Source organism: Fusarium phalaenopsidis (assembly GCF_050370095.1).
Source record: "Fusarium phalaenopsidis strain FUZ10S chromosome Unknown contig_32332, whole genome shotgun sequence".
Taxonomy (NCBI): domain Eukaryota; kingdom Fungi; phylum Ascomycota; class Sordariomycetes; order Hypocreales; family Nectriaceae; genus Fusarium; species Fusarium phalaenopsidis.
The window spans coordinates 1,704,026-1,720,611 of NW_028145391.1; the positions used below are offsets into that span (position 1 = coordinate 1,704,026).

The window sequence follows — 16,586 nt, forward strand, 5'->3', positions numbered from 1 at the left end:
TGTGCAGGCAGGCCAAGTCTCCCCCCAATTGCCTCCTCGCTCTCGTCATCGGCAGCACGGCTTTGTGGCCAAGATACGGCCGAGAAAGCTGCCCACAGTTAGTCGAGAATGTCGGAGAGAGGTGCCATCTTGGCAAGCATCTCCTTGTCCTCAAAAGTGATGGTCCAATGGCGCGCCGCGACGCCCCAATCACCTGCCCCAAGACCTCAAGGTCTTGAGTCCTCCCTCCAATCTAGCCCTCGAGAAGTGCGGGGATAGTCGATTTTGCCCCGTGGAAGAGCCAAGGGCTTGACCCAAGACGGTCACGTCCGCAGACAAAAAGCCGAGCCGCTAAAAGCTTGGTTCGTTCTTGGTGTCTCTTGGCCGTTTCTTGGCTGCTTCTCTGTCCTCGCCGTAGGGGTCCTTTCGGTCGTCCGAGACCACACATGAGGGCTACCGAGATTTCCCGCATGCGACCATGACCGTTCGAGCCAGCCTCTGGCTTTTGTGGCGGGCGGAACCTTCGGTGAAAGGGCAAAGAATCCTGTCAGTCTGTATCCACGAGCCCTCCATCCGAGTCTCACCAGAGACCCACGTGATTGCTTGAGAGGTCTTGGAGTCTTACGGTGATAGTGTGATTGTGATTCTTTCTGCCGAGCCAAGCATGTTGCAATCCGATGTATGTCCCAGTCAGTGCGCAAAGCGTTGAGGATACAAGGTCTCCATAACAAAAACTGGAAGAACTTGGGTGGTCTGAGGTGCTCTTTCCTTCCGAGGCCGGCTGCATTAGAATTGGAGAAGGAAGTTGCGACCACATGCCTCCATCACCCATAGCATCACGCCCCCTCCCTCAGGTTTCACGGTTGCAGAACCCACAGCAGAAGAAAGGCCGACGATGGAGAAAAGAGAAATCATCTCGGGGTATAAGCAGCTTACTCGCATGGATCTAATTGTGGAGGTTTGAAAATATATCCCCACTACATCAGTTGAGCATTTGTAATAGTGGTGTTGGTCATGATCATGCTGATTGATACTGGGTACTTGTAGGTGGTGTCAAATTCTGAGAAAGAGTTTTCAGACTCTCAAACCACAAATGAGGCTGCATGGATGAAGTCATGTATAAGCCTCACGTTCGATTATTTGGACTTGCGCCGTATTGGTGCCGATTTCCAAGAAACAGCCGCGTTGCCGCATAACTTGGCGATAATCTTCCAGCGCCATTCCGGCTTTACGCTGGGAATACAGCACTTAGCAAACCCCAACCAATAAATCGCACCTGTGTTCCAGAACGCTGGTCATCGTTGGTTCGTGCATCTCAATGCAGGGCGGGAAATTCCTAGTTTGACCTACTATCTTGGCGTCTATATCGTAAGAGTCTTTGCAACTTGTAGTATTATGTCAACCCCAAGACTCCACATCAACCATGTTGAATATACCACCAGACCTCAAACCAAATCCCAGGTTACAAGGTACTCCCACTGCATTGCGTATCTGCCGATCTTGGCAAGGAACTCGTCACCCGTGACACCCCTCGGGTCATGATCGCCGAATTTTGTCAGGACAATCAGCCTAACCGACTTGCCCCGAGGACCCAGGTTCTTCGCATTGACATCGATCCAATACCAATAGCCGTCAGTCTGCAGTGGCACCATTTCGTCGCGGGTTCCCTCGCCCCGGGGGAGGCTGAGGATCACTAGGCGTTCCTTGCCGCCGTTCATCTTGGATGACCAGTGTTCGCAGGCTTTGGAGAACTGAAACCGCACGATCTCGCCGCTGTCGACGGAGAGATGGAGTTGTTTCGGCTCCACGCTATACTCGGCAATTCCTTCATCTGCAGTTGTCCCGCACATCGTATGGGGTTCCCCATCGATGCCGCCGGTGTAGTACGCGTCCCAACCCACAACCTGGCCGTCGGAGCGGAATTGATAGCGTGACTCGGCTGGGAAATGTCTTCTGCCAAAATCCTCGTTGGAACTTACGAACTGCACAGGCGAAAACTTGGCCGTGTAGTTTTGTCCGCACACATGACCAGCACCCCAGCAAGCGTCCAAAAGCTTCCAATCCCCGCCATCGATACGGACTGCGTTCCAGGCATGCCCGTCTGGCTTGGCCGGCGGAGGACGCTCACCCTTCTTGAGTGGTGTGTATCCGAATCCCTTTCCATGGCCAGTGACAACGACGCATTCGAGCCCAGCTCTGTTTGCGATCGCCTTGTATGTCTCTGCGTACCCTGCGCAGACGGCTTTTCCAGTGAAGATAGTGTCCTCGGCAGTCATGTGTCTGACATTATTGCCGAAAAATGCGGCCGTGTCGTAGTCAATGTTATGATGGAACCAGGTGAATATGGCTCGCGCCTTGTCCGTATAAGACGGGAATGGGTCACAGAGCACCTTTGCCAAATACCCAGTAGGGTCGGTTCTCGGCAACGAACCCCTAGGATATTGCGCTGCCACGGTATCGGGGCCACTCCAATCTCGACAAATGAGGCAACCGTATACCGGCGCTACTGGAGTAGCAGCTCGGACCGTGAATGCCTCGATCTGGGCCGCTGAGGGGCGCGATGAGGTAGGGATTGGCGGAGGCTCATCCTCTGAGCGTGGACGGCTAGGTATACGAGGCCGCACGGCTGGTATGGGGGGTTCTTGGGAGTCATCTTCATGTGAAGGCTTTTGTCTGGACGAGAATCCAATAATGACGGGTGTTTTAGTGTTTGTTTTGATGTTTGTAGATGTCCTAGGAGGCAGTTTCTTGGGCTGGGCTGTCTCCTGAGGCTCGGGAACGGCACTCGCCTGTGGCTTGGCTGGGCGCGAAGGGAGTCTTGGTGGAAGACTTGGCCGTGGCGGCAGTGCAGGCTCGGCACTCTTGGGAGGTCGGAGTGAAGGTATAGACCGCTTGGTCTTTACTGCCTTGGCGGCAGCTGCAGCCTCCTCTCGTTCCCTTCGAGTTGGCGGTAACTTTGGGAGGCTTGCTGGATCATAGGCTGGAGGTAGCTTGTGCCCAGGCGTGCCTTCAGAACCTTGGCTTGTGATTGACGAAGGGGGCCGCCCTGCAGACAGTGTAGATAATGTGGAATGCTGCGATAGCTCTGAAGAGCCAGAGCCACGCCTGACCATCAACCCAGGAGGTTGTGTTGATGCGCGCCGCGGTGGCAAGGTCGGCGCTGGCTGCATCGACGATGTGCGACTTGGGAGCGGAGGTGGGCCCCCAGGACGACGATGTTGGGCCTCATCATGTGGAGATTCTGCTATAGTTTGCTCTACAGCAGGAGTCGAAACGATCCTCTTGGGCCTCGGAGGAATCAATGGATTGCTTTTAACGGGGGCATCAGCTGTTGTTGAAATGACTGGCACCGTCTGGCTCCTGGCCTCAACCGCAGGACGGCCGGGAGGGGGTGGAGGGGGAGGCCGCTTGCGAAAGGGCTCAGGACTCGGGGCGCCAGTAAAACTCTGTTGCTTCTTGAGAGCGGCAATTCTCTCAGCCAGACTGTTGAACTGGGGCTCCTCGGTCTCGGCCATGATGTTGGCAGGTAAAAGGGGCCTCAAATGTGCGATTTTGTTCAAGAGGTGCCTTGTATGGTCTGCGAAAACCGGAAGGTGGAGGTGCGGCTGGAGCGTGGCGACAAGCAACAGTAGACGGGACGGCCACGTCAGTTGCCAGCGAAGAAGACGAATGCGAGGTTGTGACTCGAAGTCTAGCGAGAGGATAGGTAGGTAACGACAGCGAGGGAGATGTTGAAGGTGACTCAAGGAAGAAGGGCCTCCATGGTGGGATGAATTGGAAGATATGGAAAGTCTCGAAGGATTTGGGGTCTGCCCAGGCCCCAGGCGACCACTGTCCTGTCCATGTGCTTGAGCGCTGATTGAAGGGGTCGGACACAGCCCTGTAGGTGGGACCTGGAGCCGCAGTTTCGAGGGCGGGGAGTGGAAGATCCTGCTCCAGCTTGAGTTTCATCATATTCTAGAGCCAACCGATCTTGCAATCTTGGCTGCTAAAATTACGCTGATGATCACACCATGACAATATTGTCTCTTTCCTGCCTATTCTTTTGGATGTTTTATTGATTTAGCCCGATGACTTGGTCAAGACGCTTCCATGTAACACCAGCATAGCCCGTGGCAGCTTGTCGCTCAGCATCAGATTCTATATCTGTGCCCAGGCTGGACTACTTTAGCCCATGAGTTGTCCAGGTTAAAGGAGAGTGCTGGCTGCGCGAGAACTGGCCAACTCAACTGCAGTCCTTGATCCAGAGATAATTTCAGTTTCAAAGCTGAGTCACACTGTATTCGTCGTCCCAACAGCATGTGGAGGGTCCCATCTCCCGATGCATCTGTGCATCCCATACCCTGGAGACGGCTCTGCAAGGGGAACGAAAGCCTGAGAAACTCGGCATCGCTTAGGTACAGTGTAGTATTTGATCCATTTGCGGCGTAGCAAATTATCGTCACTTGCAGGTATTATGGGTTCTAAAAATGCCTAGAACTCAAACACAGCCCCCAATAAATACGGGAAACATCCTCTCTGAACGTTCGATCGACAATCGATTCGGGTCAATGTGCCGTAACCCGCACGGGGCACCGGGGCGCGGGGCCAGACAGTTACGCTAAATAAGTACAACACGTAGATTTTGGGGGCATCTGGAAATGGGAATTATTAGTTAGACGACTAATGCATCATGTACATTGCCGAACCGACGGGCTTTAGCCTCGCAGTTGTCCCTGTGATTCAGGGTGGGCTGCGGGTTCGTCCCATGGCGATATCTGGATGAGAATACTACCTTCTTTCACCCTACCAACACAAAGTCCAAGCAACAAAGGGGCTGCAGAGTAACGTGCCCAAAGCACTCGCACAAAAACCAGAGTACACACACTTTGTATGGTATCAAGCTTTGTTGCACAGAAAAATTTGCCAACTTTTTGTGTTCACCAGCGTCTTGGTCCAACTACATGGTTGCCTCCGCAAATGCAAGTGCGGGTGACCCGGATGGTTGTAAATGTTTAAACATCCATTCCCGTCCTGAGATCAGATGGGATGTCTCATTGCCAACAGCACAGGGTCCCGACAGGCAGGGCTGCAAGTCAAGTATGGCCACGTGTCGATGAGATCGCCCAGAGTCTGTGGGAGAATTCAGCAGCGGCATATTCATTGTCAGGCAGACCAGACGCCTCACTGTCGGCTTCACCGTATTCTTGACTCTGATTTCAAGAACAGCACTGAGTATCTCCACTAACCAACAAAGATGCCTGGCTAGCGGGTGAGTGAATGACTGACTGTCTGACTGTCTGACTCCAAAATACACTTGTCAGCGCACTTTGCCTTGAAACAATAGTGATCCCTGCAGACAAGGCGATTTGACTTTCATCTCGGACATTTACAGCAGTCTTATTCTGTTTTCTCTCTGTCACACAATGCCGGAGGGCGAGAAACGCCAAGACCATTGGTGGTACACGCTTAATATCATCTATTTTCGGTTCGTGCCGTCGGGAGAGCAAGCCGCAGGTTTGCTTGTAGTATGGGTACCTACCTGTTGGAAGGCAACCCTGGTAGTCGATAGGGTTTGTCTGTGAAGATAGATATGCACCATATATCTGAGCAGCCAGTCTAGAAAACCTCTTACCCATAAACCGTCCAGCCTTTGTCATTCTATTGACTCCTTTAACCGCCGTGGTAATAAAGTAGCACCATATCCCGACCTGTCGGGCCCCGACTGGGAATCGTTGATCCGCCCCGCCCACCGTCCGCATCCACATCCACATCCACATCAACCAGCATCCACATCTTAGCCCTCCGCCGGTAGGTCCAACCAACAAAGACCCCGGAACCTGAGACCCGCGACAGAGCGACTTGCGACTTGCTTCTCCCCAACCCATGTCCCTCCTCAACCCATCCCATATTCAACATACAGCCAGCAACGACAGCGCCTACGGTACCTACATATAACCTTTTGGAATCGCCACATCGGCTCCCTCTTTTTGGTATTAGCCTATAACTTTTTGTGGCTCTTGTTACTGGCGACCATCTTTCGACTTCATCAATATCAGGCGCATCCGTATCGCATCCCCAAGTCGCATCGCGAGACGAGCCATCCATCGCTTCATCCACCATCCGCTCCGGCCTCGAGACGACAACTTTATCCTCTCACCCGCGCCTCCTACTACGTATTGTTTCTCCGCATACAAACACCTCTCGACAACCATTGTCATCGGTCCAGCCAGCCTAGTTGCCACGCTGCCCCCGCTCATACATCATGGTTGCGGAGGCTGCCGGCGACGAGGCTGCCACCCCGCCCAGGACCGCGCTCACGTTTCTGGATCTCCCGGCCGAGACTCAACAGGAGATTTTGTCCCATGTGCGCAGCCCTAGATGTATATCCATCCTACATGATGCATTTACTAATGCCCTCATAGTGTTCCCAGTCGGATCTGATATGTTGCGCGCTCGTCTCCCGGCACTTCCACGACCTCGCCTCTGCTCAGCTCTACCGCAGCTTCAACATTCTCTTCCCAGACGACGATGATGTCAGATTCGAGTCACCCATCGACGGTCTCGCAGGTGGCCTTGATACCTTCACCACGAGCGAGTACAACTATGCCAAGCATCTCAGGGAACTGTCCATGGATACGGTGAGCACTGGCATTAAGGCTGAACATGCCTACAAACCATATCTATACAGCGCTAGTTGCGGCAAGTTTCTGAACACTCTTCTCTACCTGACCCTGAAGAAGGCCAAGTCGCTCGAGACCTTCAGGTATGTGTCTAGGCATTGCTTCATTCTTCTTGACTCCTCGGCGATTGACTTCTCTTAGGTGGAACATCCGAGTCGAACTGAGCAGGCCTGTCTACCGAGAACTGCACAAGATCAGGACATTGACCAAATTCCACATTCGCATGCAGGCTGGGGAGACCTATTACATGACGCCGCCCCCTCTTCCACTGGTCATTGACGACCCTCCACCAGTGACTGCTCATTACTATGACATCCCTCCGCCTCCGCCCCCACCTGTCTTCTCAGCTCCTCTCACAGGCGTGAACTCGGGACCGGTTTTGAGCGCTTCGCCGCCATCCATGCTGCCCCTGTCGAAGCAGTTTTCCAAGTCAAAAGCTGGAAAGCGTGGGTCAGAGGCTCAAGAGCCCCCAACACTTTCAGGATTCAAGAGACTAAAAAGCCTCTCCGTCCTTGATATAGACAGTCTCGAGTCGGTAACTGAGCTGAAAGCATGTGTCAGAAACTCAGCCTCGACCCTGACTGAGCTGCACCTGTCCCTCTCCGAGTCCATGGCATTGCAGGCGAGGCGACCGCCGCCCGATTCTGATCCGGATGATTCCGATGTCGACGACGAGTTCCAGGTTGTCCCCGCTTCTCAAAGCACCAATTTCGATGCAACTGGCCCTGCAAAGACATTCCGTTCTCAAGAGGAGCGCAAGCTCCAAGAAGCTATCCTAGGAAAGATCTTTGATGTTGAATCATCCATCACCAAGAAGCCGGCATTGCACCACAGCCCCCGGGATGTGGCGTGCAGCCAGCCAGAAGGCCAAGAGCCGGACAACAATGGCAATTCGATCGACCCTCGTGAAGAATTTGTGTCGTCTATCAAGAGTGTGTCTTCAAGATTGATGTCACATGTCAACGGTTCGCGTGACTTCACCTCTGCGCAGCAGGACATTTTGGATATGATCGAAAAGGCTGCAAGAAAGTATGCAGACTCTTGCGAACAGCCACCTCAACAGCCCGATGGACCGTCTGATAGCAGCTCAGCGGCGCCCAAGGATGGTCAAGAGCAACCAGCCGAGAAAGATGCTAGTTCGGACTCAGAGACCAAGACTTCGGTAACCTTGCCTGATCGGTCCAAAAACAAGGCATCTAACGGCGATTTGTCGCCCGACGACATCGAAATCGAGCATTTGGATATGGTGGAAGACATGGATGAAGAGTCCGATGAACAGCAAACCAAGGATTCGGATGACAAGCAACATGAGCCACAACCCCAAGAAACGTCGGAGCCGGCTTCTTCCTCAAAGACACCATCGAAGACGCCACCTACGATCTCTAAATCCGGCCTCAAGAAACTGTTCGAAGCACTAGATGATCAGCGATCGGATTATGAGACGTTCCTGTTGAATCTGTCGCATCTTCAGAATGATATTATTTCACTCAATCAGAGGATCACTACACTGCTGGCTGACAGCAATGGCGTGGATATCGAGCAGGTCATGGAAGCAGAGGGCCGCATGAAGAGACTTAAGCAGTGCGTCTTGGACGTTGAGCGCGAGATAAGGGCAACCGACGCCGAAGTCCATAAAGTCCAGAAAGAACTCAAGGAAAAGCCACTGGCAAACAGTGCTGAACTGCAACAGTCGATGGACGACTATATCCGAGAAACACGCGGAATCGCCCTTGAAACACTGGGAATCCACCTCATCCCGGTCAAAGCCTCCGTCCTGTCGAGGGCCATTGACCTGAGGTGCATCAGGAACTTGACCCTCCTCAACGTGGGAAACCAGAGTCCAATCTGGACGATGCTTTCCAAGGAGAACAAGATTCACCCGCTGGCGTTGCGGAGCGTCTTTACGGATAATGTGTCGACGGCATTCCTCACCTGCATGTCGCAGCTAAATGAGCTTCACGACCTCTTCATGCTGGAACGAAGCCCCAAGTTCAAACCCGAGAGCTTCGCACCTCGGACCACTGTAACGATTGATCAAATTCGTCGACTGGTGCTGAAGAAGCACATGCCCACACTCAAGAGGCTCATGATCAAGGACGAGTCCAACAGCTCTGTCTGGGATGCCAACCAAAAGGCAATGATTCTCATCTGCAACCGCGGAGCACAGCTAGAGGAGCTGGCTCTGAGTATGAACATCCACGCGGTGGTAAGTCTAGTGAAATGCTTGAGCGAGCCCGGCTAACATGAATGACAGCATGCCTTTATGCAATACTTTGCTGGGTTGGTCAACCTTCGTGCCATCAACATCCTTCGGTTCAGGAACAATGACACTTGTATCTGGGTCATGCGCGAGATTCTCAACTTTATCGTGGACAACCTCTCACACCATCCCGAGTTGAAGCTGGAGTGGATTGCAATGGAAGATGACAGGCTAGACCGAGTGATCAGGCCTTCAGACACTCCTGACGAGGCGCCCAAGAGGAGAGATAAGGGTAAGGAAAAGCTGTCTATGGGCCTTCACCATAATAACAGCGCTCTCCCGGTGCTGCCAACTTGGGCGTCCGACAGTGAAAGCGACGAGGATGATGACGACGCGTCAAACTGTGGGAAGCGGCTTCGGCTAAAAACAGTTGGGGTGTTGCAGTTTTTCGAAGTTTGGGGGGTCAGGATCTTTGACAAGGAGATTCGGACTGGACGACTGTAAAGTCGCATGTCGGTTGGATATGGAAAAGGTAGCACCTGGGGCTATGGGTGATTTATGATGGGAAAATGATGCCTTTGGCTCCTCGGCATCAATTTTGGGAAGTACTTGGAGGAGCGATTCATGGGACAATTGGATATAGCGAGTTATCACGATTCTGGGTCTGTATGTATGTCTGTCACGAAGCGACGCATTTTTAATGGGGCTGAATTTCAAGCGAATTGGGAGTTGAGGCTCGACTATATCGTGGGGTCTAAAATTATGCCATGTCATGACTGAGCCGAGATATGATGCTGTTCCCATTGTGAATTGATGTGAAAATGCGTTGAAGAAGAAACTGACCGTTGACTGGATTGTGTTGGTGCCTACCTAGTATTACGCCTGCTGACGGTAATTCACTTGCTTGTAAGTGCTGGTCTGGTGGAAGAGTAGTTCGTAGGTAAGGGTTGAAGATGTATAAAAGGGGTGGATAAAAGCGTTAACTTATGGCTGTTTCCTTTTAATAAAACAATGGTTAATTATCTCCCTCTTAAAGCATCGGAGGGGTGTCATTGATCCCATGTGAGCTGAAACCCCCGATTTAGAGTTGTTACTTTGCGGCTGGCCTAGGCCCGGTTGCTGCCTGTTTCCGCAAAAAGGAGTCAGCAACAGCGACGGAAATCTCACTGAATCTGACCGTTGAAGCCTGGGCGAACAGGGACTCGAACCCTGGACCACTCCAATAGTAATGAACAATAGGAGTATTATTCCACTAAACCATCCGCCCGGTTGCATGAATTCGTTGTGAAGGTATTCGCAACGCAGTGTAAGTAGTTGAGCATCCCCCCGCCTCCACTACCCTGGATGTTTTACTAGCCCGGCCGCTTATCTGATAAAGAACCCCGCCAGATAAGCGGTTCAACACCACAACAATAGCTCGAGGACAACTTGTAGTGAGCGCATTATTGCACAAAGGAAATGGAAATAGATCACCAATGCACATGGACCATATTTTGCTTCAACAAAGAAATTCATATTCATGCATCAACTATATCTCGTTATACCAAGACACCAGCAGCCAAGCCTAATCTGTGCGTAGTCTGGGCGTCACCAGTTTCTCATGAGAAATCCGAGTCTGTGTGAAGGACAACTCCGTAATCATTTCGCCGTAGCCTGAATCTAGGTGTGGTACAGTTTACATCAATCACTCCCCAAAAGGAAAACGCGCCTACATCCGGGCCAAGCAGCAGGTATCTAAACTAGGTGGGAGGGTATTTACAGCCTCGAGATGATGGCCTGGGCGTACTCGTGGGTCTTGGCCTTGCCGCCAAGGTCGCCGGTCAGGGCCTTGCCCTCGGCGAGGGTATCAAAGATGGCGGTCTCGATGCGGGAGGCGTGCTCGGTGAGACCCATGTGTCGCAGCATCATGATGGAGCTGAGGAGGAGGGCGGTGGGGTTGGCCAGGCCCTTGCCGGCAATGTCGGGGGCGGAACCGTGGACGGCCTCGAAGATGGAGCACTCGTCACCGATGTTGCCCGAGGGGGTGAGGCCCAGACCGCCGATGAGACCGGCGCACATATCGGAGAGAATGTCACCGTACAGGTTGGGCATGACAAGGACCTTGTCGTTGTAGGGGGTGGGGTCGGTGACCATCTTCAGGCAGCTGTTGTCGAGGAGCTCGGCGTCGAACTCGATGCCGGGGAAGTCCTTGGCGACCTCCTCAGCGACCTTGAGGAAGAGACCGTCGGAGAGCTTCATGATGGTGGCCTTGTGGACGACGCGGACCTTCTTGCGGCCAATGGACTCGGCGTGCTGGAAGGCGAATCGGAGGACACGCTCGCTGGCCTCGCGGGTGATGAGCTTGATGCTCTGGACGACACCATCGACGACGACGTGCTCAATGCCAGAGTACTCGCCCTCGGTGTTCTCTCGGATCAGGACAGTGTCGACGTTGTCGTAGGGGGTCTCGTAGCCGGCGACGGAGCGGCAGGGTCGCAGGTTGGCAAAGAGGTTGAAGGTTCGGCGGAGGGTCAGGTTGAGGGAGACATGGCCCTTGCCAACGGGGGTCTGGAGCATCATGTTAGAGGACATGGCCATTCATTGTCCGAGGTGCGCCGGATGCGACGGATTTGCGCTCGGGTTAACATACAGCGAGGGGACCCTTGAGGGCAACCTTGTTCTTCTCGATGTTGTCGATGGCGTCCTGGGGGATGGCGGTCTTGCCGTCCTTGATGATGGGGGTGACGTCGACAGGCTCCCAGGCAATGGGGGTCTAGAGGTGGTTGTTGTTAGCACAGGCCTTTTCGTCTTACACGAGGCGAGTTGTCATGACATACCTTGGCGGCGGCAAAGATGTCCTTGACGGACTGGGAGATCTCGGGGCCAATACCGTCACCCTCGATCAAGCTGACAAGAAAGTTGCCCTGCGCATCATGTTAGCAGACTGTCAATTGTGACCGAGGCTGTAGCCAAGCGTTGTGACTGAGCTATTTTATCTCGGCACCATGCTCGGCCCAGCCGAACGCTAGGATCATCCAAATGCTGTGTTATGAGGGAGCGCAAAACGTACATTGGCATCCTTGGTACCGTTATACTTGGCCACCTTTTCGCCAGCGGTCGAGTAGCATCGGTTCTGTAGAGATAGTTAGTAAAGGATTGGTGGTGTTGCGCCGGAACCCATGTAGAGAGTTTGGCGGTGCGTGGTGGTGATCTCATACGTAGACAGCCCACGACACAGCAGCGCGGGGAGCTGCGCGCACGGCGTGCCGCGAGGCAGAGGTCTGGAGAGCTCGAATGGCCAGCATTTTGAGGACGAGCGATGCAATTAGACGGGGTGACTACCGCGGGAGAAGCAAGGAGGAGGAGGGGAGAGGCGTGGAGGAGAAGGAAGGGAAAAAAGAGAGGTTTCTTGAGAGAAAGAGTTGATGGGACCAAAAGTTAGAAGTTTCCAAGGGCAATGGATGGGTGAGCCGAAAAGAACGAATGGGCCAATGCTGCGAGCCGACGAGCCACAATGACAGCCCAAAGAGAGCCACTAGCCACCGCGAGCCACGGGCAATTGTGGATATACTGTGGTAATTGTGGCGCACGGATCCACCAGCCTCCACTTTTCCGCGTTTTTTCCAGATCTTGTTTCGGCTACAAGCCTCGTATGCCGCCGGACTTCCGCTTAGCACCTTTTTTTGTTGCTACCCTAACGGCCTCTCCGAGCCGACGAGGGGCCGGTGGGGAGCCGCGCCTCACTTGCTGCTTGCAGGACTCTCACTAGCCACACTGCGCGCTTAGGCCATGCACGTCACAGGTTTGAGCCACACTTGAGGCTGGAGCGTTTCACCACCACCACGGCCCAGCCACATGCATGCGGCAGCTTAGTTACAGCTCACAGCACAGCATCGAGTCTTTAAACCAACGTCGCCTCGCACGACGGCCGCTGTAAGAAGACACCACGACACGAATTATCGTCACGAGCGGATCCTATACTAAGCAGAAGAGCTGCTTTTGCTAGCGCCGACCAGGCGCAATCCAACCCGCCCACCGAAACGAGCATGCGCCGCGTCCCCTGATTGTCCCACCTTTAGCTTAAGCCCCATCGCCATCATGGCCGACACCGAGCGCACAATCCTCGATTTCTACCAGATCCCTACACTGTATCCTTCAGAATGGCCGGCCGAGAAGGACCTGGAAGACCTTGACTCGGACGACGACGAGAAGGATGTCAAACTGCAGCGAAGACAGTCCAGATACCAGGCGCTTGAGAGAGCTGTGAGCACGCGAAAGAGCGTGATCCCAGGTTCAGAAGGTGGCAAGGGCGGTGTTGGAAACCTGGTTCAAAAAGATGAGCCAGACCCTCTGGGAACTACAGACAGCGTCGTTAGAACGCTGAAACATCTTGGCCTGCCGCTTCAAGATGATCACCGTCTACGTACGGCTCCACATCGCCCATAGCTATCGTTGGACGGAGACTGACTTGGCATGATACTCAGGAAACCGATTTCTCCTCTCCTCGACGACATTTTCTCCTGCGCTCTTCCTCTCCCAGATGCATGCGACTGCCGACACCCGAAGTTTGCTCACCGGTCTCGACGTTCTCTCACAATCCATCGACCAGAAGTCGGCTTCACTTAAAGTCCTGGTTGAGACGAATTTTGAAAGATTCGTCAAGGCGAAAGCTACTATAGATAATGTCTATAAGGAGATGAAGTATCGCGGCGTCGAACCGCCTTCCGCCCGCGCTCGTGGCCATTCCCGCGCTGCTAGTCGCAGTAGCTTCCGGAACAGCGGCGTTGGAGCTGGGCTGGGACTCAGCAACCCCCTTGGATCACCTGCGGCTGCTGATACGCGAAAGAAGAACGCGCTTACCAAGGAGAGTGAGTATGGTGTTCTTGGTATCAAGGCCCCTCTACTGGACGTTTCGGCCAAAGCTGAGGATGTCTGGGGACCTGCCCTGGGAGGACGCGAAAAGGAGGAGAATCTCAAGACCGTGTCAAACCATATGACTAGGTTCAAGGACTACGTGGAGCTGAGCAGCCAGGTAGCTGACAGCATTAAGCGCAAGGACTACGAGTCACTCGTCGAGGAGTTTAACAAGGCCAGGAAGATTGCGGATGAAGCGCGTCGATTGTCCGATGAACTAGGAGGGGACACTCCCACTGAGCCGCAACTTTATCAACTATTGATGGCGGCGCGAATGTGGCATGACGTGGACCAGCAGATTCGAAGCTTCAAGCGTGATGTGTGGAAGAGGCTTGTCACCCTTCATACGGCATCCAAGTCGGATACGATGACGGGTAGAGCCTCAGATCAGCACACTGAGCTCATTAGTCTGCTCCTTGAACTTGGTGCTGACGACAACCCGATCTGGGTCTGGCTTCTGAGCCGATATGATTATCTTAAGGGCAAGATCCAGTCAACGGCAGACCGCTCAAAGGTTGAGATTGAGGTGCTTCGTCGCAGACTGGCTGTCGCCGATAAACCAAACCCCAGCGCGATCGCAGCTCATCTGAGATCTCTTGGCCGGCCGGTCATCGAGGGCAAGCCTCTCACATTCGACTCTGCCGATGTTATTGAACTTTGGGAGAAGATGCTCTCATTCCTGAGCAGCCTGTTGTCGTCCAAGGGCATTCTCGCTGAGGTTGTGGATTTCTGGCAGATGGTTTCAGGATTCATTGACGGCAAGTCCCAAGCAACTCTCCCCGTGGGTTATCTTGGAGAATCCAAGCACCATCATGAGCTATCGCCGCAGAGCATCGGCGAGTTGCGGAAGGGAGCAGTCGAACTGGTGGACATGCTACGTGAGCACGTCTTTGCCTTCTTTGTGGATCTGCCACCTGAAGACGTCTCGCTATTGTTCTCACCACTACCACCAACTCCAAACTCACCTTCTCCTGTACCACACACACCCAGATCTGGCGGCCTGACACCGACTTCGGCGCGAGATCCTCGCTTCAACTTTGACCCGAATAACCTGCCACCCCCATCACCCAAGAGAGGTGAGGCATGGGAGAAGCTTGCGTTCTGGCCGCCCTGGTCAAACTCCATCAGTGGAGTTCATTACCTATCCAAGATGCTCACCCTTGTTGGTTCAGGAGCATCTGATATGGCAAGCATTGATCCCATTGCCTCAGGGGATAATCAAGTGCTGGAACGCCTCAAGACTCTCGTCGGAGGCTCACGAGAGCGCTGTGTCACTGCCTTGTGCGCTGCTTGGAACCGAGATGCCGAAAACATTAAGTATGCTGAGGACTGGGAGCGTTCAGCCGAGCTGGGTGACGTGACGAGAATGCCGGCGAGCTTTGCTGCGTTTGAAGGAGCTCTGCTTACGGGAATGCAAAAGATTCTATATATCTCTGACGCCATGTCCAAGCCAGGAGCGGGAGATATCGTCTTGCCGCCCCCGGCCAAGCTGCTTCAGATGGTGCGCAGTCAATACGTTTCGACCTTGTACAAGGCCTTGAGTGGAATGGTTGAGAATGCCGAGCGCTCTCTGAAGAGGACCGAAGACGACTGGTCCATCGATGGTGAGGGATCACTTGCGTCAGCCGCGATACCCTCGATGGCGGGCAAGGCGGCGTTGAATTCTGGAGACAGGGTGAGTAACATTTTAACACTTCTGGTCGCTTCGTCTTGCTAACATTACTTATAGAACATTCGCATGCTCATGACCCTTAGCAACCTCCAATCACTCCGCTCGCAGGTCGTGCCGAGTCTCAACTTGCAGTTTGAAAATGCCTTCTTTGTCAAGTTGATGGAGGAGTCAAAGAAGATCCGTGAAGTCCTCGGGCAAATCCACGAGCGACTCTTCCAATCCTACACCAAGCAGTCGATCGAAAGGCTTCGTGACATCATTCAGTCCGGCGTCTCGGCTCCTGACTGGGCCCCTGGCCATGGACAACGCACTCAAACGGCCAAGCCATACGTCTACGAGGCCCTCCTTAGTCTGGTCCTCGTCCACTCACAGGTCTCGACCACGGCGCCCGCCCTCACCTTTGAGGTGCTGTCCTTCCTCCTCGAGCAGACCTCGGTCCAGCTCCTCGAGGCCTTCCGCCGACGCCCGCGCTACTCTCTCGAGGCCCTCATGCAGGCGACGCTCGACGTCGAGTTTGTCGCCCAGACCCTCAGCCACTACACTTCAGAGCGTGCTTCGGAGCTCCAGAGCCAGATCTACCAGGAGCTCGACGCGCGTACTGACAACGAGGCCCGCGCCCGCCTGCAGGGCGAGCTGGGTGAGATGCGCAACGTGCTCAAGCGCCTGCGCGACGCCAGCAAGAACGAGTTTGCCTGCTTCCGGAAGCCCAAGCGGCCGGGCCACGGGCCGAGCCGGAACAACAGCGGCATCTCGTCGACCTAGGGGGCTTCCGAGATGCGTGCTCGAACGGCTTCCGGGGTGACCGAGAGCGGGAAGCAGAAGGAGAAGGAGAAGGAGGTTGAGTCCAACAGTAGTAGTACCTTTGACCCCAGGAGTAGTATCGTTGATGACGGGAGCGTGTGGATATAGTAGCAAGTGGCCATATACCGTGTCTGAAAAAGATTCTTTCAAAGAGCGAGCAATGCAAAATGATGAGCAACACGGTAATGCAGTTTATTTCCCGAGTTCCACCAAAAACCTATATCTTCCATCTCGTCAAGACCCCCGAGGTATCTCGCTTTGTCTATGCCGTAACGCCAGTTCCAAGAAGTCGTGGCCGTTTTTCTACTAGGTTTTTCTTTTTTCATGCCCTCCCTCCCCCCTAAGTAGCCCGTTTGGCTCAAACGCCTATAGTCATACA

At 53.8% G+C, this 16,586-nt stretch overlaps 4 protein-coding genes and 1 non-coding gene across 5 annotated transcripts; 2 read left to right on the top strand and 3 right to left on the bottom strand.

Annotated features, from left to right (window-relative positions):
• Window positions 1-1,424: 1,424 nt before the first annotated feature.
• On the bottom strand, window positions 1,425-3,494 carry LRP88_13526 (transglutaminase domain-containing protein; the record flags this gene model as incomplete). Its single annotated transcript, XM_083249889.1, has 1 exon — window positions 1,425-3,494. One exon carries the CDS (start codon window positions 3,492-3,494, stop codon window positions 1,425-1,427), a length of 2,070 nt encoding a protein of 689 aa, XP_083094223.1.
• Window positions 3,495-6,223: 2,729 nt separating this feature from the next.
• Window positions 6,224-9,345, top strand: LRP88_13527 (uncharacterized protein; the record flags this gene model as incomplete). Its single annotated transcript, XM_083249890.1, has 5 exons — window positions 6,224-6,325; window positions 6,384-6,724; window positions 6,783-8,045; window positions 8,253-8,844; window positions 8,896-9,345. 5 exons carry the CDS (start codon window positions 6,224-6,226, stop codon window positions 9,343-9,345), a joined length of 2,748 nt encoding a protein of 915 aa, XP_083094224.1.
• Window positions 9,346-10,028: 683 nt separating this feature from the next.
• Window positions 10,029-10,108, bottom strand: LRP88_13528. The gene has a single exon. It is a non-coding gene; the product is annotated as a tRNA-Ser (tRNA).
• A 488-nt stretch (window positions 10,109-10,596) lies between these two features.
• LRP88_13529 (isocitrate dehydrogenase (NAD(+)) IDH2) lies at window positions 10,597-12,125 on the bottom strand (the record flags this gene model as incomplete). Its single annotated transcript, XM_083249891.1, has 5 exons — window positions 10,597-11,388; window positions 11,471-11,593; window positions 11,658-11,744; window positions 11,891-11,953; window positions 12,045-12,125. 5 exons carry the CDS (start codon window positions 12,123-12,125, stop codon window positions 10,597-10,599), a joined length of 1,146 nt encoding a protein of 381 aa, XP_083094225.1.
• A 793-nt stretch (window positions 12,126-12,918) lies between these two features.
• Window positions 12,919-16,168, top strand: LRP88_13530 (exocyst subunit SEC5; the record flags this gene model as incomplete). Its single annotated transcript, XM_083249892.1, has 3 exons — window positions 12,919-13,243; window positions 13,305-15,409; window positions 15,464-16,168. 3 exons carry the CDS (start codon window positions 12,919-12,921, stop codon window positions 16,166-16,168), a joined length of 3,135 nt encoding a protein of 1,044 aa, XP_083094226.1.
• Between the last annotated feature and the right edge of the window lie 418 nt (window positions 16,169-16,586).